Genomic DNA, 23,221 nt, shown 5'->3' with positions numbered 1-23,221 from the left:
TAAAAAAAAAAGAAAAGAAAAATGATCTGTAGAGAAATAGGCACCGATTGAAATTATTTATATGACATTTAATTTATGATTCTCATGGAAGCTCAAGAAAAATTTGATTAAGCTAAGTTTATTAATGTGCCTACAATAATAATTACTTTTCGGCCATCATCTGTGTGTCCTCTTGGCCTCATTTCTGATCTAGTCATGGTCTTCCAGGGAATAGATGAGCTTGTCAACGTTATTTGAAGAAATTTCTCTCAGAAATACACTACCCAAATCCAAATAGTATATTAAAACTTCCAGCAGTTTTTTGAGACTTGAGTATTATATGAAAAACTTAGACAGTAGATTTGGTTCATCCCAGAAAAGTTGAACAATTTATCAATAAACTGAATTATTTTCTCTTTCCTGAAAAAAATTTCTATGAAATTTAGTTTTTAGTAGTGTCAACCATGAATAACATTAATACATAAAGTGTGACTTAAAAAAAAAATGTTTTTCTCTCCACAGGTTGCTTACTATTGTGTTAGTGAGCCCTCTTCTGATGCGTGTAAATTATGACTATAACTGGAGATGGGGAATTGTTATAGCATGGTCTGGAATTAAAGGAGTTTTTAGTTTACTCTTGGCTCCTGAAATTCATAATCTGGCTGATCAAAAAATAGAATCACCACAAATGGTAGGAAAAATCATCTCATAATATTTATTCATTTTGTTTATTTTGTAACACTTGTCATAGTACCCAATAATAAAGTTAACCATTTACAAATTTTTTTAGTTTAAATTCCAGTTAGTTAACATACTGTGTAATATTAGTTTCAGGCGTACAATTTAGTGATTCAACGCTTCCATACAATTCCCAGGGCTCATCACAAGTGCACTCCTTAATCCCCATCACCTATTTTACCTATTTTCTCTCTTCTGTTCAGCTTCCTTGCTTTCCATTATTTTGTCTTCTTTATCACTTATTTGTTTCTCTACTTCTTCCAGCTTTGTGTTCATTGCATCAAGCCTGTTTCCAATCTCAGTTATTAAATTTTTCATTTCTGACAGTTTCTTTTTTAACTCTTTTGTCTCTGTGGTAAGGGTCTCCCTGAAGTCTTTCCATTCTTTTCTCATAAGAGTATACTTATGATTGTTGCTATAAATTCTCAATCAGTCATGTTACTTATATCTGTTTTAATTCACTGTCTTCTTCTCTGTGTTAGAAAAGCCAGTTTCCTGCTCCTGAGAGTAATGGCTTTATGAAGAAGAGGTCATATAGTGTCCAGGGCCTGTCACTTCCCGGGGTGTCTGTGGTGCATGTTGCGTGAGCTCTGCTGTTGTGTTTTGGCTGCCCTATCCTTCGGGTCAGCTGTCTGCAGAGGCTCTCCTTGCCGGCAGTGGCCACTCTTTGGTCCTTGGTCAGAGTGTGGTGAGTTTTAACTACATGTGCTCTGGTCTGCTTGTTAAATAATACCTGATACTGCTTCCAGTAGAACCGAAGCCCTGTAGAACTCTCTGATCGGGAGACATGGTGTGGGCAGGGGTTTCTGCTGGTCTTCTGGGGAAGGGGCTGGCTAAGCTGGCACTGAAGCAAGCTTGATCAAGAAGGGCAGGCCCACCAGAATGCACAGGTGTGGGACTTGGTGTAAGCAGTTAGGCAGCCCTGTGGGTGCTACTTTGCTTCCTGCAGGTGGCTCTGTGTTTAAGATGAGGGGCAGGGAAGGGAAATGGTCCCAACCAGCTCCTTTGTCCTCAGAGAGGCATCTCCATGATATCTGCCTCTCAGGGAAGCACACTGAGAAGAGTGAATAATTTCCCCACTGTCTGCTCCAGGCGTTTTTCAGATCACTGTTTCTGCATCATCTGCCCCAGTTAGTTTGCCTGCCTTCTCTCTGGGAGTAGGGCAACATCTTCAGGGCACAATCCCAGTCAAGGCCACTGATCTTTCAAACTCCATTCTTCAAGCCCCACTGATTGCAAGAACTCACAAAAAGTAGCCCCTTATGTTTTCCCAGCCAATGGTTTTGGGGAAGTGTTTTCCTTGTGCATTCCCCTGTGTGCTCCTCTCTCTCTCTCTTTCTCTCTCTCTCTCTCCTTTGTCTGTGACCAGGGCTCCCTCCCCTCCACAGCACTTGTGATCCATTTCTCCTCCAAACCACATCTCTTTACTTCCTACCTTCCTCAATGTGGCTTCTTCTCTCCAGAGTTTTAGTTATGGAGTTCATTCTGTCAGTCTTCAGGTTGATTTCTGGAGTCTTAGAATGATTTGATAGTTACCTAGTTATGTTCGTGGGGTGAGACAAGCCTAGGGTCCTCTTCCTCCACCATCTTTTCTCCCTTCTCCTTAGGTTAACCTAATTAAAAAATTTTTTTTTAACATTTATTCATTTTTGAGAGACAGAGAGAGACAGAGCATGAGTAGGGAAGGGACAGAGAGAGAGGGAGACACAGAATCTAGAAGCAGGCTCCAGGCTCTGAGCTGTCAGCACAGAGCCCAACGCAGGGCTCAAACTCACGAACTGCAAGATCATGGCCTGAGCCGAAGTCAGACGCTCAACCGACTGAGCCACCCAGGTGCCCCGAGGTTAACCATTTTTAAAATTAGATTTGAAAAATGCATTCTTTTAAGAAGAAAGGAACTTTCAGAGGAAAGTTTGTTTATGTTGATAGTCTGAAAGGGACCAACAGTGAAGTAATGGCGTAGTATGTGGAAATCAGATGGACTTGGGGTTGAATCCTGGCCCCCTCGTCACAGGCTGGGTGACCTTGGGCAAGTTCTCCAGATTTGTGGAACCTCAATTTCCAGTTGAGGATTGAGATGATACTTAGTAAAGTGTCTGCCACTTAGCAAATGCTCAATAAATGTTACTAACTCTCCCTCAAAGCCAATCTGGTAGTGGCAGTATCTGTGGTACTGAGAATCCAGGGAAGATCCAAAGACTCCAGTACATCTGCTGACAGTGTTAGGGCCCCTTGTTATTTGTAGCAGTACTGTGTGAGTTAGCTGGAGAAGTTGCTAGAAATCCCTGGGACACCCCCCTCCCCCACCTCCCAGTCAGATGAATTCCAACCCTGCTTCTGGGAGGGTTGCTTCTGAATAATGTGAATTAAGAACATCTGCCCACCTCCCAAGGAACTTTAATCTGCAGATAAATGCACAGAGTTTCTTGATATTGGCTAATTTCCAGCTCAGGATTTTCTCTTCTTTGTCATTTCCCCCCTGTTCCAGAAGACAATATTTTTAGAATATCTTCTTTGGAGAATCAGTTATCACCCTCTCCATCTTGCATGTAGAGAAATTAGAACAAAGAGAATAGCACGTTAGGGAAACAACTCAGGTGCCCTAACTCCCAGAAGAAGTGCTTTTTCAAAATGGACTACTATATTCGTCACCATCTTTCCTGAGAATTTGTACTTTATATCTATGGCCATCATCTGGGAATTAATTTGGAGTTCAAACAAACCTGTGATTTTGCAGACTTTGGGTCCTTTCATGCCCCAAAGGAAAAGTATCATAACCAACGTCTGAGCTCCTTCAATTTTCTTTTGTGCAAGGAATTCGCCTAAAACCAAGTCAACGAAATGCAAACTAGCATTTGAGTTTCACTTACAGTGTTTTTCAAATCTGTCTGATGTTACATGGATCTCTTTAGCACCACCCCAGACCTACACAATCAGAATCTGCAGGGAAGAAACCTGGAAGTCAGTATCTTTTAGAAGCACTTTCAGTGCTGTTATCAGTCAAGTTTGGGAAACACTCTCAGAGAACATACTGCTGTTGACTCCATTTTTTAGTGAAGGACACTGAGGCTCAGAGTGGTTATGTCTACTGACCCCAAATTACACGGCTAATTAAAGTGGTAGAGGCAAGACCAGCAAATGTGGTTGTGTTTCTGCTTCTGTGAAGTGTCTCTCCAGACCCCACCACAGCTCCTGTAGGCTCCGAGCCTCCTGAGCAGCCATAGTAAATGCTGGTGGCAGACACACTTTCCCTTGTCTCCACAGTCACCACTGCTACTCACCATCAGCTGGTGGCTCCCCAACCCTGCAGGCTCCATGGCCGTGTCTGTGATGCCTACCATCCTCCTGGCTTTGCGTGGCTGCTGCTGAAAGCAGCAACAGTGGAGAGCTCTTTGACCAGTGATTTCCAGAAATCACAAAATCTTTTCTCACGCACATTGAAAACTAATTTCTGCTCCAGTATATTATATTCAAGCACTGTCCACAAAACAACCCTTTGCCCTATCTATCAGAAGCAAGATTTTAAATGTGGATTAAGATAGAATTTTGTTGGTGGTTAATTGAATAATGATTCCCTTTGGAGAACTTATTCATTTGTTTTTCTTGGCTCTAACTATTTGTATGTTTTGTTTTTTAGTTTTTATTGTATGTACAGGTAATATCACTAATGACTATGGGAATAAATTCATACATGATGATTCATTCAGCCAGGACATTAGGTAAAGTATATTTACCTTTCATTAATTAACTGGAGAGAATAATGCAAACACATTGTTGTTGGGAGTCATGGGGACATTTCTTAAGGAGCTCAAGGAATTGATTATGAAATCATTCATTTTCATTCATTCATTATTTACAGATGCTGCATTAATTGGAATATTGGTTTAGCCAGTTTAACAGAAACCACATTCGCAGTGGCTTAAACAAGATAGGGAACTTTCTTTTCCTCTCCATCAAAATGTCCAAAAGAGTGGGATGGTTCTACTTCACGGGGTTGTCCATAGATCCAGGATCCTTGTATTTTGTTGTTGCTCCTCTCTGGAATGTTGCTCTTGTCTGAGGGTAGAAGCTGACTCATAACCACTATATATTCAATCCAGCCAACTAGAGAGAGAAAATGGGGAGATGGGTGGAAATGGAGAGTAAGCAGCTTCCTTTTAAGGGCATAGCCTAGAAATTGTATATATCATCAGCACTCACATTCCATTGGTCAGAATTTAGTCACATGGTCACACATGGGTAAGAGAAGCTATAAAATATTATCCCTACCTGGGATAATGTAGGGATAATGGTGGAGCCATGGCTGGCCATGTGCTCAGCCAAGACTTGGAGATTCTATGGCAAAGAAAGAAGGGGAAAATGAATATTGGGAGTCCTTTGGCTGGAACCACCATCTTCCAGTAATTTGCCAAAATGACCAACACAAAGGGAAAGAGGAGAGGTACCCTCTATATGTTCTCTAGGCCTTTTAGAAAACATGGAGTAGTTCCTTTGCAAATCTACAAGAAAGGTGATATTGTAGATATCAAGGGAATGGAGACTGTTTGAAAAGGAATACCCCACAAGTGTTACCATAGAAAAACTGGAATAGTCTATAATGTTACCCAGCATCCTATTGGCATTGTTGTAAACAAAGAAGTTAAGGGCAAGATTCTTGCCAAAAGAATGAATATACATATTGAACATATTAAGCACTTAAAGAGCCGAGATAGCTTCCTGAAGTGTGTGAAAGAAAATGATCAGAAGAAGAAGAAAGCCAAAGAGAAGGGTACTTGGGTTCAACTGAAGAGCCAGCCTGCCCCACCCAAAGAAGCACACTTTCTGAGAACCAATGGAAAGGAGCCTGAGCTGTTGGAACCCATTCCCTATGAATTCATGGCTTGATAAATGTAAAGGAAAAAAAAGGTTTTAAGATTGTAAAAAAAGAAAAGAAAATGGATATTGGGGGATAATCAGCAGGCTCTGCCACAGTTGCTTATTTCCAGAAAACATTTGAGGCCATTGATAATAAAGTGCATAAATTTGATAAAATCACAAATCGACACGTAGTCAATAGAGAAATCTAAGATAAGATAGTTGGTGGCAGTACAGTCAAGTGGGGAGGGAGAAGGCTGGATGGGATTACACAAAGTCTTCGAATAGGGCCTTAGTATCTCTCAATATCCCATGGTCTGATCCTCAGCTAAGCTGGTGCAGAGGATGATCCTTTCAGGGTATCTAAAATTGATCAGACTGCTGGAGATATACAGCACTCACAGGAGCATGTGGATAAAGCAGAAAATCAATTAGTTAATTTATAAAGTGGATGATTTCTTTCTATGTCTGAAATAATTGTGATCATTATTCAGGGTATTCACCTCTAAATACCAATTTCCTTGGTAAACAAAACTAGTCATCAGAAGGTATCTTGGAAAGCATGGTCGATGGAAGGACGATGTTGAAGGAGGGTTCTTCTAAACAGGGAAATAGCCTGGTGAATTTTCCCTATCCTGCCCATGAGAGACATTACCTCTTTGCTTGTGTCTTTTTGCAGTCCTGCCCATTTCTAAAACTGCACCCCGCCAGCACTACAGCAGAACTTCCTGTGACAGCCCCCTTCAAAGCCAAGGGCTCCAATATGTGAACTGGGCTAATTAAGTGGGGCAGATTTCTGGTAGCTCTTCTTTTCTTCTAGTTATGGATCTGTTCTTGTTCTCAGTGGAAATGTATGCTTGGTCGGCAAAAGCCTACGCTGGAGTGTGACCGAAGTTAATTTGATCTTTGAAGTCTTTCTCACACCTCCCTTCTCAACAATTTATTTTTGACTCTCAGGGATCCAGACCCACTCCATTCTCTTTGCTTAGGATATCACATCTGGATTTCTCCCATGCTTCTTTTCTTGTGATTCCTCCTACTCTGATACTCAAAGGCAAGATCAACAAGGGGTTTTACTGTCATGGTAATATTTTTTTCTCCTCTTTTTCTTCCCTTATAACTTTTTAAAAGTTTATTTATTTATTTTGAGAGAGAGAGACAGAGAGATAGAGAGAGCATGCACATGTGCAAGCAGGAGAGGGGTAGGGGCAGAGAGAAAGGGAGAGAGAGAATGTCAAGCAGGCTCCACGCTCCGTGCAGAGCCCAACACAGGGTTCGATCTCACAACTGTGGGATCATGACCTGAGCTGAAATCAAGAGTCAGGTGCTTAACCAACTTAACGAGCCTCCCAGGTGCCCCACAAAATTTTTTATTGTAGTAGTTAAACCTCGGAATTTTCATTATAAAACAAAAGTATATGGTAAATACTTTCTCCTTGTAGAATCTATGTTCATCCTTTCTAGAAATACTACGTGGCACACATTTAACATCTAACAGAGTTCAAGTTTTATCAGTAAGAGTTTCAAACCAACTACTTCTGTCTAGTCAAAGGCTTTAACAGATTCCCTCCTCACACTCTTCCAGGATCATCTTAAACACAGAGAATTCATTCAAGTGTATTGGTGCCACCAAGTGGTCCACATATACTCATGTTTCCCCAGAGCAACTGGAAAGTATTTGTTTCTCCATCATATGGGGAGGATGTAGTTAGGCAAGTGAAAAAAATTTTCTTCCTGTATGGTCTCAGCCATACAGCTTTGAATCCAAAGCTGACAACTTCTAACTTAAGCCTACAGTCAAATGTGTCTGTGCTCTGGACCATAGTGAACCAAGAGGGATATGCCTCCAGACCTTTGGGATCCCAGAAATTTCAAATACTGTCATTACATACAGTGTCCCATAAAGAATGCAGTAAAGTTAACTAAACGTTTGGAACTCATTTGGACTCTTTATGGAACATTCCACATGCAGTTACAAAAAGAGAACTGTTTTATTGAGATGGGATTCCAAGTGAGCAGGTTAAGCTCATTCACTAATTAAATTCTTCTTTTCAGTGAGTGAGCCTCATAGCTGTAACTTCAAATCCATACCTCAAGAAAATACAAATGGCTACAAGTTTTGAGACATGTGGATTTGCTGCTGGCCAGGAAACAGATACATATTAAATTTGAGGGATCTCTGTTGCAGTGACCTCAATATTTTAAATTTTTAAAATTTTATAGAAGAATCAGTTGGAGAATTGTTAAAATGCAATTTCCAATTGATTCTCTAGGTATGGGTTGGATCCTGGGAATCTGCATAGTTTAATAGGCAGCCTTCCTCTGTAGAAGACACAAGTAGTTTTTTATACTTCGAGACATACTGATTGGGTGCCTTGAAGTAGCAAGTCATGTCTCTAGATAAAGGGAATGAAAGGAAATGAAGAAAGCATTCCTTAGCAATTGAGTCAGATAAAGTTGAGTTATACAACCAGGAGAAACAGAGTTGGGTAATTTTTTGGAAAATTTTGGACCAAATGTGGTCCTTGCTTTTCTTTGAGCACTCTGGTTTGGCTATGCGAGTGATTGACTGCACCAACGAGATTTCACTACATCTTGCAGGATTTTGCCTCTTGGAGTCTTTGCTGTATTCTATTAAGATCCTTGCTTTTCTTTGTCACAGGTTTGTGTGCTATTTCCCTCCCAAGGCAAATGGCCATGCAGAATGCCATTAAGCACATTCAGGAGATAATACAGAACACAATAATGCTATTTAAAACAGAAAAAATTTTGACAAATGTTAATTGGACCTTAGTAGAAGAAAAAACAAAGATTGAATACACCATTCCTGTGAGTTGATACCTGGCAAAAAAAAAAAAAAAAAAAAAAGTCCTCCTTTCTCTCCTGGGTCTGCCTTTCTTGCTTTAGTTTGTTATATTAAAAAAACCTCTATTCTGCTGATGGAATGTCAGAAACCTGAGGAGTCGGGGGGATATTTACTAGCTTTGCTATCTGGGTGAAAAGACTTCTTTGAATTCTCTCTAAAGAGAAGGTCTTGGTAATTTAGCTTTGTTTGCCAACATTGGAGAATTGGTGTTTTTACATGGCTGGTTGACTAACTGTGCATGGCCTCTGCCAAGCTGATGTTTCTGACCACTTGAGGAGCTGAGCCACCTGCCCTCACATTACTATAAAAAGCAGGAAACACAGGTTGCTTCAGAGAGCAATCGAGCAAAGACAGGTTTGAGGGAGAATCTGACTTACAAATCTCTCCGAATTTATGACTTTTAAAGCACACAATTAAAAGCAACATTTCTCATGTGGAGAGCATACCCAGTTATGCATAGCCCTTCCTTTTAACCATTCTGATTTAAGTTATTAGAATCTTGGTTAAGTGAAGTGCTTGTTTTAGCTACTTATTTTAGCTCTTTTTAACTTTATCTCTTTATGTTTTTAAACTTAGTCTGATACTGTTCAGTTTTCCCACGTTTCTCGTGGTAGTGAAACGGAGGAGTCCCCAACAGAAGAAGTTTTAATAGAAGAAGCCAGATTGCATGTAGCTATAATACAAATGGTTGGTACAGTTCACATAATCTGCTTTTTATTTATTTATTTATTTTTAATTCTTGCAATACTTTCAATTCTTACCTCTTTCAGGTGACTAGAATGCCTCTTTCAGGGCTTTCAGGTGACTAGAAAAAATATTTTTTCAGTTAAAAAAAATTTTTTTAAACATTTGTTCATTTTTGACAGACAGAGAGAGACAAAGCATGAGTGGGGGAGGAGGAGAGAAAGAGGGAGACACAGAATCTGGGGCAGGCTCCAGGCTCTGAGCTGTCAGCACAGAGCCCAATGTGAGGCTCGAACTCACGAACTGTGAGGTCATGCCCTGAGCAGAAGTCAGATGCTTAACTGACTGAGCCACCCATGTACCCCTATTTTTTCAGTTTGGATAGCATATTAGTTGTTAAAATTTGTTTGATTTATAGAAGTTAAAAATAACAATAAATGTCTTAGGCTTTAAGTTCAAGTCACAAATTTTATTATCCTGTTCTACGTCTTGTAATTTTTGACCGTTCACTTTTGAGGGGACTTTGAACAATGTTTGGTGCTATTTACATACCTATTTAACTAAATATCTTCAAATATTTAAAACTGCTCTTATAAACTTAATGTATTTGAGTTTCTTTTATATAAAGTTCTCTTAAGTGCTTATTTAACTCTTATAAATTTAATAAATTAAAATACATCTAGTAAGCCAAAAATTCTCTTGAAATATTTAAGATTTAAGTTTTCAATGGTTTAATATAAGGAAGATTATATTTTTAAATTTATATATTATTGTGTTATGTATTATTTATATTTAAAATAAGGAAGATTACTAGGTAAAATCAAGTTTAAATCAACTTATCAAATTGCACATTTTAAATTGGGGTTATATTCTAATAAGACACATTTTATTCACTATTGCAAGCACACAAAAACATATACATATATTTGTTAAGCCAAGTCTATCTTTCTTACTTGTATTTTAAAACTTATTATTATGAAGAATTTCTAATTTCTAACATATATAGAAGTAGATATAATAGTGTAATGAATCCTTATGTACCCATGACCCAGCCTTAAAAACCAACATGACAAACCTTGCCCCACCTGCAATCTCATTCACTACCCCACCTTCCGTATCATTTTGAAACAAATCCCAGATATTATATTATTTCATCTGTAAATATTTCAATTACATATCTCTAAGTTTTCAAGTCTTTTAAAAAACATAGCAAAATATTAGTATTATACCTAGAAATTAATAATAACATCAAACATTGAGTCAGTGATCAAATTTCCAACTCTCATTAATATGATCAATGTATATTTTCACAGTTCACATTTTTAAATTGAATTCCAGTACAGTTCCCACATTGTAATTAATGGATAAGTCCTTTAAGTCTGTTAATCTATAAATTCCTTCTCTTATTTTTTTCTGTTGAAGAACATACTTCTCCTTAATGCAAAAAAATTAATACCATATTTTCCTTCTTTTAAACAATTCTTTTTTTCTTCTTTTAAACATTTCTGAACTTAATTTAAAATACTCCCAGAGTTTGAAAATTTCTTATCAGGAGCAGTAGAGTATGGTCATAAATTTTTGATAGAGCCTCCTATTAAGAGGTGGTGCCTATATCCCTCCTCTCCCCCCCCCCCCCCACCTCATTGAATTTGAGCTGTTCTTGTGACCTGTTTTGACCAAAAGTATGTCAGAAGTGACTTTGGGAATGTTCTGGAGCCTAGGCTTTGAGAAGATTTACAGCTTCCACCTTCTACTTTGAATACTGCCCTGAGATTATCATGTGAGCTGAAGAATGAGAGGCTGCATAAAAGTAAACTGAGGCACACAGCCAAGAGTCAGTACCCTACTACCAGACTTGTAAATAAATGTTAATTTAAAAGGGTGGGGGCAATAGACTCAAACTCTCAATGGTAGGAGATGCAAAGAATTGTGACCATATTTTTGTTTGTTTTTTCTTGGATGCTTCCGCCAACCAAGTTTTATTGAGTAATAATTGGCATACATTGCTATATAAGTTTAATGCATAGAGTTGTGATGGTTTGATTTACATATATTGTGAAAAGATTACCACGATGGGTTTAGCTAACATCCATCTTCTCATATAATTGTAAGAAAAAGAAGAAAAGGAGAAAAGGAAAAAAAATTAGGGTATAACCATATTTAATGTACTACACTGTGCTCATTGGACACAAATATTCATATGCCTCCTATAAACAAAATACACTCATCCTTTTCTAAGACACACACCCCTGCACCCCCTACACGAAGCTTCATCTTATTATGGCATTAGATTCAAAGTCTAGTATCTCATGATCTGCATTTGGTCTAGGTATGCTGAGGTTCCTTAGTTGTATCTCCTTAAGTATTATTCCTCTTGATCTAGAGACCTATGAACTAAGAAACACGTTATCTGTCCCCTACCCCCTCTCCATTTAGTGCTGATCAACAGACACTTCTGTTCAAGAAGGGGAAGAACAGGAAGTACTGATTAATCACTGGTCCATGGCAATTATGAAATCCCACTGGGCATAGGAACCAGTGCACCTCATTCTTTACATTTCCATAGAAAATAATCTATGTTTGTAACTGACTGGCCTTCTCAGTCTGATTTCTATCAGTAGAAACTTGGGAGGTTTCTATTCATTTAGAATAGTTTCTGTCTCTTTTCGTCCAACCTGGTACAATTTACTTAAAAACTTGTGTATTTTCAATCAATCTGATTATAGTCCACTCCACTCCACAATTCCTTTTCAGATAGGCCATATGTCATAAGAGTCGGAGAAAGCCTTTGGTCTGCTTGAGAAGATAGACTGAGTACCAACTTTTAGTCTTTCAGTGGTCTTAACAAAGAGTCTTTGATCTTGATTTGATCTGGAACCTGAGGCTATATTTTACTGTCAGCACACTAGATTTGATCTTTACTTTTAGATCTTTTGCCAGCTGAAAAGACTGCAATGAGAAACAAATTTAGTTTTCACCCTGGCAAATCGTGGAGTCTTTTTGCTAATTTCTGCTGCAGATTGAATTGTTTCTCTTTGGTTTCCCTAGCTCTTCCCATAGTTTATCATAAGTAGCTTTAAAAGTTGATAGTTTTAGGGGTGCCTGGGTTAGCTCAGTGCGTTGAATGTCTGACTCTTGATTTGGGCTCAGGTCACTATCCCAGGGTTGTGGGATTGAGCCCTGCGTCAGGCTCTGCACTGAGGGTCGAGCCAGCTTAAGATTCTTTCTCTCTTCCTCTGCCCCTCTCCTCTGCTCATACTCTCTCTCTCTCTCTTTCTCTCAAATAATAAAAAAAAAAAATTAAAAAAATTTAAAAGTTGATAGTTTTAATATTTCTAGCATGTTATAAGTCTAGAAATGTTCTTAGCAGCCAGATTCATAAGTTATTTGGGCACATTTTCCACCTTCCCAGTGTCCTCAGGTGACAGTATTGCCCATTGTGGTGCCTCTTTGTAGCACAGCTTCCTCCCTCCCACCTCCAATACCAGTTTTTGTACTGTTCTCTCACTCTACTCACCCCCAAGTCCTAAAGCTAATGTTTTAGCCTTTGTTATGGAGGCTTTGAATAACTGGTACTGACTGTTGTTTTGGCTAGCCTTTGCTGTATATCAAAATGCCCCTAAACTTACTGGCTTAAAACAATGATTTATTATTTCTCACAGTTCTGTGGGTTGGCAATCTGGATGATTCTGTCATTGATCTTGGCTGGGAGCACTCATGTGTCTGTGGTCATCTCATAGTTCAGTGGGGTTGTGAATGTCCTCATTCACCAATTTGGCAGTTGATGCTGGTTGCCTTTCAGAGCACTTTGGTGGTCTTCCATATGGCCTTCTATGTTGCAGTAGAGTGGACTGGGCTTCTTCACAGCATGGTGGTCTCTGGGTTCCAACAGGGTGAGTGGAGAAGCTGCAAGGTCTCTAAATCCTGTGTTTTGGAACTTGAATATCATCATTTTTACTCCCATTCTATTAGTTAAAGCAAATCACAAAGCTAGCCAGAGTCAATGAGTGAAGAAGTGGACTCCATCTCTTAGGAGAAGCAGTAGCGTCAGTTGCAAAAGGGCATGGACAGAGGAAGGCATGGATACATTGGGGCTGTTTCTATAATGACCTACCACATTTACTTTTTTAAGCCAACAATCCCATGTAGTAGCCCATTCCATGTTGTCCTTTAATGGCTTTCCTGAGAGTGCCCTCTAGTGGCATTCCTCCCTGTTTTTGTGACCCCTTTCCTTTTTGGTCTCTTTCATGAGCTCCTCTCTTTCTTTTTATCTCTTTAATGTTTTCCTCAGAGCATGATTAATGTTTAATGTTTTCCTCAGAACAGTTAACTCTGTCCATCATTCTTCCCTTATAATCTCTCCTTCTTTTTTCTTAGCTACGCTCATTTCAATGCTATCCACAGATGTTCCTCAAATCTATATTCTTCCTTCCCAAACTCTCACCACCATCTCTTTATACTCATAAGTTCAACTGTGGCTAGACATTTCTTAGACATATCGCTGGCACCTAAATCCACACTGAACTCATCTCAAACTGGCTCTTGTATTCCTAGTCTCAGTGAACGGGCTCATTACCTTATGTGATCACTCAGGTCAGTCCTCTTTCTCTCTCCCTCTCCAAGCTCTATCATTCTTACCTTCTAAATATTTGTCAAATATGCCCCTTTCCATTCTTGGGTCTATTAATTTAGGAAATTATAACCTCTTTCCTGAATAATAAGCTTCAACTGATCTCTCTACCTCCAATTTTTCTGCGGTCAAATCACAGGGATTTGTCCAAAAGACAAATAGGACTATACCACCTTCCTGCTTAAAACCCTACAATGGCTCATCAGGTCCTACAGCATTTTCCTAAGTGAGTTCCAAAAAACATTTGCTCTGATCCACAGAATGTTGATAGGAACTGCATAACAACAACAACAAAAAGTTTCCATGCTCAAATTTGTTTGGGAAATTTCTCCAGGAAAGATCATATGTTAGGTCACAAAGCAAGCCTTACCAAATCTAAGAAGACTGAAATTATGTCAAGCATATTTCCTTTATATCATTATAAAGTTGGTATAAAACTAGAAATCAATGGTATAAAATAGTATAAATGGTATAAAACTAGAAATCAATAACAGGAAGAAAACTGAAAAATTCACAAAAATATGGAAATTAGATAACACATTCCTGAAAAACCAGTGGGTCAAAGAAGAAATCAAAAGGGAAATCAGAAAATATCTTGAGACAAATGAAAATGAAAACACAACATAGCAAACCTTATAGGATGCAGCAAAAGCAGCTCTAAGAGGGAAATTTATAGTGATAGATGCCTACATTAAGAAAAAAGAAAGATCTCAAATAACCTAACTTTACACATCAGGAAAAGAAGAATTTGTTCTTTGGGCCCATTTTCATAAAGTTAGTAGGAAGAAGGAAATAATAAATATTTAAGCAGAAATAAATGAAATAGGACAAGAAAGACAACAGAAAAAAATCAATGAAACTGAGAGTTGTTTTGTTTTGTTTTGTTTTTAAGATAAGCAACCTCACTGTAGTTTTGATTTTAGCCATTCATAACTCCTGTATATTCCAGCAACCTCACTCAGGGTATATGTCAGAAGGAAATGATAATAGGATCTCAAAGAGCTCTCTGGGCTCTCATGTTTCTTTCAGCATTATTTACAATAGCCAAGACATGAAAACAACCTAAGTGTCCATTGATGGATGAATAAAGAGAATGTTTATCTATCTATTATCTATTTATCTGTATCTAATGGAATATTATTCAATCATAGAACAGAAGGAAATCCTGCCATTTGTGAATATATGAATGGACCTTGAAGGCATTATGCTATGTAAAATAGAGAAAGACAAATAGTATATGATTTCACTTGTGTGTGGAATCTGAAAAAAAAAAAAAGCCAAACTCATAGAAACAGAGTGAAATGGTGGTTTCCAGGGCTGGAAGGTGGGGGAAATGAAGGAGGTGTTAAAATGTACACACTTTCAGTTATAAGATGAATAAATTTTGGGGCTCTAATATACAGGATGGTGACTATACAATTCTGCATTACATACTTGAAAGTTGCTAAGAGAGTGGATCTTACATCACACACACACACACACAAGTTGTAATTATGTGAGGTATGGATGTGTTAACTAATCTTATTGTGGTAACCATTTTCTGCAATATGTATGCATGTGTCAAATAATTACATTGTGCACCTTAAACTTATACAATATGTGTCAATTATATTGCAATAAACCTGGCAAAAAGGGGGAAAAAAGAACACAATTCACTTTTCTCTCCTGGTAGTTCCTTAAGAGGTTGAGATGAGTAGTTAACCTTTGAATTAATACTTTGTACTATCCTGCTGTAGAAAGATGACACTGTGATACTATTTATATTACTGAGGAAAACTCTTTGAGTTGTGTAGATTTTGAGTTTCTGAAGCTAGGAAACTTTGTATCTTTTATTACATCCAGGATATTACTTTGCAAAAAATGAATATTTAGTAAATATTTAAATTGAATGGAATTTATTTCCTGCTACAGGAGATTTTTGGTAAAAGTATATTTTTCTATAATGAATGTAATAATAATAGTGAGGGCTATGTAAAGGTCAAGTAGAGTATATTACATTTATGTTTTGGTCCTTTGTAATATTTGTTTAAAATTGTATGTTTAGAGTAGCTTTGAAAAACAGTGTAATGATGGAACCCTCAGTGTAGAGGCAGCCCGGATATTAATCGGTGCAACCAAAAGCTATTGCCCCATCCAAGGAAAGTAAGTATAATATTTCTTAAATTGTTATTTCCAAAATCAAATGAGTATATGGATAAATAAAATTTAAAAGCTGAGAGTTAAATGTCCAGGTTGATCAACTTATCTCACCTATGCTCATCTATCTGTCCATCCATTTATCTATCCATCCCCTTATTTTACTTGTTTACCTTTTTTTCCCCTGAAGGTTAATAACTTTGGTGACATTAGGAGATTCTGGAAGAAGTGTAATTAGATAAGAGACTAGGGGAGCCATAAATGGAACTTATGTAGTTTCAGATACTGTTATGAGTATCCCATCTTTCTATCATATTTGCTAAGTTACTGGGTAGGGTAGGTAGGGAAGCCTGGAGCCTGTCATTAGGCTGCTTCCTCAGGTGGAGCAAGTCTTGAAGGAACTGACCCCACTGATGGAGTTAAATCTAGTGGGAAAAACTCAGGTGTTGAGAGATATGTCAATATCTGGTCACAGTCCTGGTACAAATTAGCTAATGGATGATCTAAGACAAAGCTTGTGGGGGCAACAACGATAGGAAATTCTGTCTGGGTGATAGTTAACATTTCAGGAGTCTGGTAACCTATCTGGGAGATCTAACATCAGTTCCTAAAGTTTGGAAAGGGTAGAGCCTTCAGGGCCTTGGGGAGGCTTGGGTTAGGCAAGGCATGACAAAGGAGGGCTTGATTCTGGACCCCAAAAAATTGGTCTGGAGAAGCTTTAATTATGTGCTACCTCAAGCCAAGCATGGTTCAATGAACAGAGGCAGGAAGAGTTTCCTGTACTGTGACCATGAGTGGGTAGGTGGATGGATACAGAGGCTCAGGATGGTGCATTTAAAAAATATTTTTAAGTTTATTTATTTATTTTGAGAGAGAGGGAGAGCACAAGCAGGGGAGGGACAGAGAGAGAGGGAGACAGAGAATCCCAAGCAGGTTCTACACTGCCAGCCCAGAGCCCCACATGGGGCTCGAACTCACAAACCATGAGATCATGACCTGAGCCAAAATCAACAGTTGGGTGCTTAACCAACTGAACCACCCAGGTACCTCCAGCACTTGACTTTTATTATAACATATGTGTATATTTTTCTCTGTTAGATTCATGAGTATTTACGATGTTTCAACTTACATAAGAGCTAGAAGTTGGCTTATGAAGTTTAAAAACATGTTAACTTTTTTGGAATATCATAAAGATAAGGCACTTCTTATTCTATATGGGTAAGTATTATAAACCGTAATAGCAATAGACAAAAATATAATCTTTTCTACATTGTCAGCATTGATTACATTGATTTTCCTTATTAAGAAAAATCAACTAATAGTATGGTCAACTCTTATTGATTGAGTGGTGACGGAGCAGAGTTCTTGCTTCTCTTTCCCCACTCTGTTTTGGCAACTTTGCTGATATCTCTATTAGAGAGTAGGTAGGGAGAAGAATAAAAGAATGGTCACATTTGGACTCTTTAAGGGTTAACTGCCATGTCTAAAGGTCATATTACAAACTGGACTGCTTTCACATCCTTCTGGTATTCTTCTGGGTATAACAGTGATCAGGGGAGAGAAAGAACAAACTCGTGGTCTGTAACTTCCTCTCAATTTCATCTGTGCCAAGGGGTGGCTCTGTTGATGTCCATTACTAGGAAAAACACAACATGGCCTTAATAATAGCTGTAACCAATTTACCAACAATAGCTGTAACCAAACTATCACAAGATACAGATTTCACTGAACTTGTGTAAAGTTTTCCCTTTAGTATATAAGTTGTGAACTTACATACTTTTTAGAGCAGGAAGGCAGGTTTTTCTGCTAACGAAAGATGTCAACATGAGAAATGCCAGAAATATTAATGCTACTAAATTTTAAGTGGGCACTGACATACATTTAATAACAAATTCTGATGATTAAAAATTTTTTTTTCCATTAAGTTTGAAGGGAAATATAAGAAATTAAAATCCTAAGGTCTTGACATATATCCAGGTAACCTATTTTTGTTGGGCTCTACTTAGGATGCATTGAAAAGAAAAAAACAAAACGACATTATAATTACTGAATAAAATATTTTTTCCTGTTCTTATTTTAAATGATGCTGATGTTTTTCTCTAAATTTATTTGTTTCTTGCTTTTGATGTCTGAATCTTTGCCTTGTTTCCTATGTACTATTATCTTTGATTTTAAAAAATGCTCCCCATCCTGATATAAATTAGTAAGAACTATATTTTTTATCTTCTTCTATTATGATTATTGTGTATAGAAAGTATGCTTTAGGTTTTTGCTTATTTATTTTATGTTTGTGTACTCTTCTTCAAGTTAATGTTAATGATTTGTTAAAACAAATGTTGAACTTCAGATCTTAATCGTTATATTTTTAAAGTGATCTAACATTGTATTTGATCTCTTTTTTTCAGAAATAATAAATTTCTGCTTTTTGTATATCACATTGTATTTTCAGAAGAATTTGAATATGCAGGACATGTTATAACATTAATATACATTTATCCCATGATAGTGCATCTATGGCCAATGGCAAGAGAGTTAAATGTGTCAGCACTTATGTCAATAAACTACTATTTTGTATTTTTATATATATTTCAATCAGCACTGAAGGTACTGTTTAAAATAGAAATGTATCCAATAAAAAGAATAATTCAGATATTTTTAATCTATTTTTGCCATATGCAAAAAATAAATAAGGGGATAAACCCAACTTGGTTTGCTAGGTCCTTGTCATAAGATGAGAACCATTTTTTAGGATAAATGCTTCAAAGATCATTTGTCAGCACCAGTGTTTTCATACTTTATTATTTTTTTTTTAATTTTTTTTCAACATTTTTAATTTATTTTTGGGACAGAGAGAGACAGAGCATGAACGGGGGAGGGGCAGAGAGAGAGGGAGACACAGAATCGGAAACAGGCTCCAGGCTCTGAGCCATCAGCCCAGAGTCTGACGCGGGGCTCGAACTCCCGGACCGCGAGATCGTGACCTGGCTGAAGTCGGACGCTTAACCGACTGCGCCACCCAGGCGCCCCTTCATACTTTATTATTAATAGAATTGCAAAAACTCTGTTTACTGCTATTTTTAACTGCTTGTTTTTGACACTTCAACTTCATTATAGATTATATTTTGAATCAAATTATAATTTCTGATGTTGGAGATTAAAAATAATTTTTCTGAAATTCTAAATGAATAACTTAAAACTCAACTTTTGGAATGTAACTCACTTGTAGTTGAGGATTTAACTGTTAATGTCAAAGATCCATCACTGTATACATCACTGTATAGGTGCTATGAAATAACATACATTCTCTTTGTTTTCCAAATAGATAATAATTTTGAAAAGGAAATATTTTCGTGAATATTGGAATACTTTGGACTTTTTTATCATGCTCCTTGGAATCATTGATATCTTTTGTCTATACTTTGTCAAATTGAGACAAGACAATTTTGTTCTTATTCAGGTTACAGTAATACTAGGATATTTCAGAATACTTAGGTTTATTCCTCTCATCAAGGTAAAATGTCACATTTCTAAATATTGGGGTTTTTGTCCTACACTGTTTGTTAGATGTGTTAACAAACCTCGTTATATTGAAGGAAACAGAGAAGGAGCTCTCTTTACTTGGAATGCTGTCTCTACAGGTGTCTGTATGGTTCACTCTCTCATCTTCTCACAGAGGCTCCCCTGACCAGTCTGTGTAAAATGGCATCCTGCCTCCCCACCCCAGCCAGCTCTCCACCCCATGTTTCTGATGCTCTTGTACCTGCTTAAGGTTTAGCTTTTCCTCATAGCACTCATTACCTTTGTACTGTATGTTGTGTGTACTCTCCACAAGGTAGGGATCTTCATTTTGGTCACTGATGTAACGTCCGGTTCTAGAATGGTACCTAGCATGTAGTGAGTTCTTAATAGATATTTGTTGAGTGAATGAATGAAAATAGTGGTGCCACTTAAAGCAAGGTGACCCAGAAACAAATTCTCCAAGCTTTAGTAAAATGTGCTCATAGATCCCTAACTGTAAAGAAGCACGAAAGTTATTTTCTCTGCAGCCCATGTCTATATAGCATACCACCTATGGAATTTGATTTTACTGTGACCTTCAATCTCTGCAACAGATATTAGTCCTTCTTTCTATGCTTCTGGTTTTGATTCTGAAGGTAGATTTTCAGATTTCCAGTCTCAGCTCCTAAACCTCCCATCTTTCTTTCCAATGGAGTTGTCTTATACAGCTTCTAACTTGGGAGCTTTACCTTTTTATTTTTTAAATTAATTAATTAATTTTGAGAAAGAGAGAACAGGGGAGGAGCAGAGAGAGAGAGGGGGAGAGAGAGAATCCCAAGTAGGCTCTGCACTTTGAGCATAGAGCCGGGCACAGGGCTCGATCCCACAAACCATGAACTCATGACCTGAGCGGAAATCAAGAGTTGGATGCTTAACCGACTGAGCCACCCAGGCACCCCTTAACTTGGGAACTTTAGATGGTTTTGCTTGCCACTGTATTTTTTTTTTTTTGAGTGGTTGAATTCTTATCCTGTCAAGTGAGTTTACTGGTATGTACTGAAGTTATAAAAGATTAATATTTTTTTCAAAACCTGCTGTAAACCCTGGTGACAAAAGGCATTCATTAATCTCCTCCATGTAGTTCCCATTCTCCAAGAAATTTAGTAGTCCTCTTAAAGACAGAATTGTTTGAATGCTCAGACTTGCACTTGTAGACTTTATTTTCTATTCCTTCCTTGATTCTGTGTCAATGTTACCAAGCCTCGGCGTTCATAAGAGTTATTACACAGAGTTGTATATACAAAAGCTGCTTTAAGTGGTAATTTTGATTATTCATGATTTTTGCTCTATGACTGAGTTTAGAGCCAAGTGCCCACCTAACGTATAACCCCACTGGAACACAGACTATTCTAGAAATCAGGATATGTAGCATGAGGCTAAGTCTTAAAATGGAAGGGAGAGGGGCGGCTGGGTGTGGTTCAGTCAGTTAAGTGTCCAACTTCAACTTAGGTTATGATCTCATGGTTCCTGAGTTCAGGGCCTGCGTCGGGCTCTGTGCTGACAGCTCAGAGCCTGGAGCCTGCTTCAGATTCTGTGTCTCCCTCTCTCTCCGTCCCTCCCCTGTTCACACTCTGTCTCGCTCTCTCAAAAATAAAATAAATGTTAAAAAATATTTTTTTAATGGAAGGGAGAGGTTTCCTTGTGTCATCCATTTTTATACAGTGACTGTATGCAGATGAAGGTAAAACAATCACCGTGGAAGTAATACTTTGTGGAAATGTCTCTCTGAGGGAAGTAAAGATTTAAAGATGTGTTATTGTACAAGTCAAATCTATTCAGAGTATGAACCAGTTGCTGCTTCTGTCCAGCACACTTGACAAATCTCAATGAAGTATATTTAAGGAATTAATATAATCAGGATCAACTTTTTCTCTGGAGCACTTACTATGTTCCAGGAAGTGTGCAAAGAACTGTACGTACATGATCTAATTAAACGATTGCAATAACTCCGTGAAGTAGGTGTTACCACTATATAAAGTCAGGTGCTCTAATAGCCAGTCCTCAGCACAATGTGGCTTTCAAAAGAAACCTGTATTGGAAGGCTTGGAAGAATGATGGAGATTTTTACTTTAAATCCTCTTAGGAACAGCTCATGGGGGGATTAGTGCATCACAGAATGAAACTTTGTAAAAATCCTCTTCTATCTCTCCCTCTGCCCAAACTTACACAACTATCAGAGTGGCTAAAAGTCTCTTCTTTCTCTGCTCTTATAATTCCTTTGCTATGATGTTCTTTTCTTCTTCTCATGTTCCTCCTTTGTTACTTGGTTCCTCACCATCTGCCCTGCAGTCTGATGTGACTCTCTCTGTAATTGACTGCATTCTTTTATTTTTTTATTTTTTTAAGTTTGTTTATTTTTGAGAGAGAGAGAGCGTGCAAGTGGGGAGGAACAGAGAGGGAGAGAGAGAGAATCTGAAGCAGGCTCCAGGCTCTGAGCTTTCAGCACAGAACCTGGCGTGGGGCTCGAGCTCACGAACCACGAGATCATGACCTGAGCCGAAGTTGTGCGCTCAACGGACTGAGCCCTCCAGGCGCCCCTTGACTGCATTGGTTTTTGAGGAGCAGCTCAGTTGGACTTTGGGTACTTTAGTATTATTATTCTCATCTTACAGATGAGGAGACTGAGTCCTCAAGGTTGCAAGTAACTTGCTGAAGGTCACAGAGCTGGTGAATAGTAGAGCTGGTCCTTGAGCCTAGGAAGGTTTATATTTAAAACCCCATTCTGTTCAGGGCAGTTGGGTGGCTCACTGGGTTAAGCCTCTGACTTCGGCTCAGGTCACGATCTCACAGTTTGTGAGTTCGAGCCCTGTGTCAGGCTCTGTGCTGACAGCTTAGAGCCTGGAGCCTGCTTCGGATTCTGTGTCTCCCTCTCTCTCTGCCCCTCCCCAACTCATGCTCTGTCTCTGTCTCTCTCTCAAAAATAAATAAACATTAAAAACAAAACAAAAAAACACATTCTGTTCAATCACCACACTCTCTTGTTTCAGCTTGTGATTTGAGAAATTTAGAGCTGAGAAGTATCTTTAATACCTACTGTTCCTTAACTTGCAAGTTAAGAAACCAAGGGGCAGAGGGATGATTGATTTAGTCGGTGACTATCATGCAGGTTAGGAGACCACTTGTCTCCTGAAATCTGGGGGTGTGGAGAATGGGGGGTAAAGGCAGTGGTGAGGACTTCCCTCACCAGGTATGCATTGACCTTTCATTCCTTTGAAGAGTGGCTCTTAAACTTGAGTGCGCATAGGTAGACTCACCTGGAGAACTGGTTAGGACAGATTTCCGAGCCCAGCCCCAGAGTTTCTGGTTCAGAGGGTCTAGAGGAAGGCCTGAGAATTTGCATTTCTGACAAGACTCTGGGTAGTGCCCGCTGCTCCCTCAGATGACACTTTGAGAATGCCTACCGTGGAGGGTGCTTTTCCTCATCAAATGTTCAGGCTTTTTTTTTTTTTCTCTTCACTGTTCCAGATAATAATACCACTACTGATAAATATTGTCGATGTGCAGATCAAAAAGCGCCTCCACTTGATGTATAGTATTACAAAAGGTTATGTCAAAAGTCAAGAGGATACCAAATTTTTAATAAAACAAATTTCCAGCCGAGAATCAATATATCAGGTGAGAGACAAGCCCTGGTCACTTGGGAAAACAATCGTTTGGGTGTATTCATGTCTTTTAACACTACTTCTGCATGTATTTACATTTTTTTTTTTTTAGCTTATTTATTTTTTGAGAGAGAGAGGGAGCTGAGGAGGGCAGAGGGAGAGAGAGAATCTCAA

General features: G+C 38.3%; 1 protein-coding gene, 1 long non-coding RNA gene and 1 pseudogene across 7 annotated transcripts in view; 2 read left to right on the top strand and 1 right to left on the bottom strand.

The window, feature by feature from the left end:
• SLC9C2 (solute carrier family 9 member C2 (putative)) overlaps nt 1-23,221 on the top strand; it is a 96,998-nt gene that overhangs the window by 41,115 nt on the left and 32,662 nt on the right. For all 6 annotated transcript variants that reach the window (XM_047840312.1, XM_047840311.1, XM_047840313.1 and 3 more), the window contains 9 exons: nt 502-670; nt 4,355-4,436; nt 8,234-8,400; nt 9,014-9,124; nt 15,796-15,893; nt 16,986-17,105; nt 18,293-18,491; nt 19,210-19,398; nt 22,911-23,060. In XM_047840312.1, the coding sequence (XP_047696268.1) occupies nt 502-670; nt 4,355-4,436; nt 8,234-8,400; nt 9,014-9,124; nt 15,796-15,893; nt 16,986-17,105; nt 18,293-18,491; nt 19,210-19,398; nt 22,911-23,060 (1,285 nt within the window). The remainder of the gene's footprint in view (nt 1-501; nt 671-4,354; nt 4,437-8,233; nt 8,401-9,013; nt 9,125-15,795; nt 15,894-16,985; nt 17,106-18,292; nt 18,492-19,209; nt 19,399-22,910; nt 23,061-23,221) is intronic.
• On the top strand, nt 5,131-5,601 carry LOC125155253 (60S ribosomal protein L21-like; annotated as a pseudogene).
• Nucleotides 7,368-23,221, bottom strand: part of LOC125155257 (uncharacterized) — a 35,068-nt gene continuing 19,214 nt past the window's right edge. The window contains exons 3-4 of the long non-coding RNA XR_007148105.1: nt 17,017-17,023; nt 7,368-7,378 (exon numbers count right to left, since the gene is read on the bottom strand). This is a non-coding gene — a long non-coding RNA (uncharacterized LOC125155257). The remainder of the gene's footprint in view (nt 7,379-17,016; nt 17,024-23,221) is intronic.

Source organism: Prionailurus viverrinus, chromosome F1, assembly GCF_022837055.1.
Source record: "Prionailurus viverrinus isolate Anna chromosome F1, UM_Priviv_1.0, whole genome shotgun sequence".
NCBI lineage: Eukaryota > Metazoa > Chordata > Mammalia > Carnivora > Felidae > Prionailurus > Prionailurus viverrinus.
The sequence above is the reverse complement of the archived record's forward strand: the minus strand, read 5'-3'. Positions and strand labels throughout refer to the sequence as shown.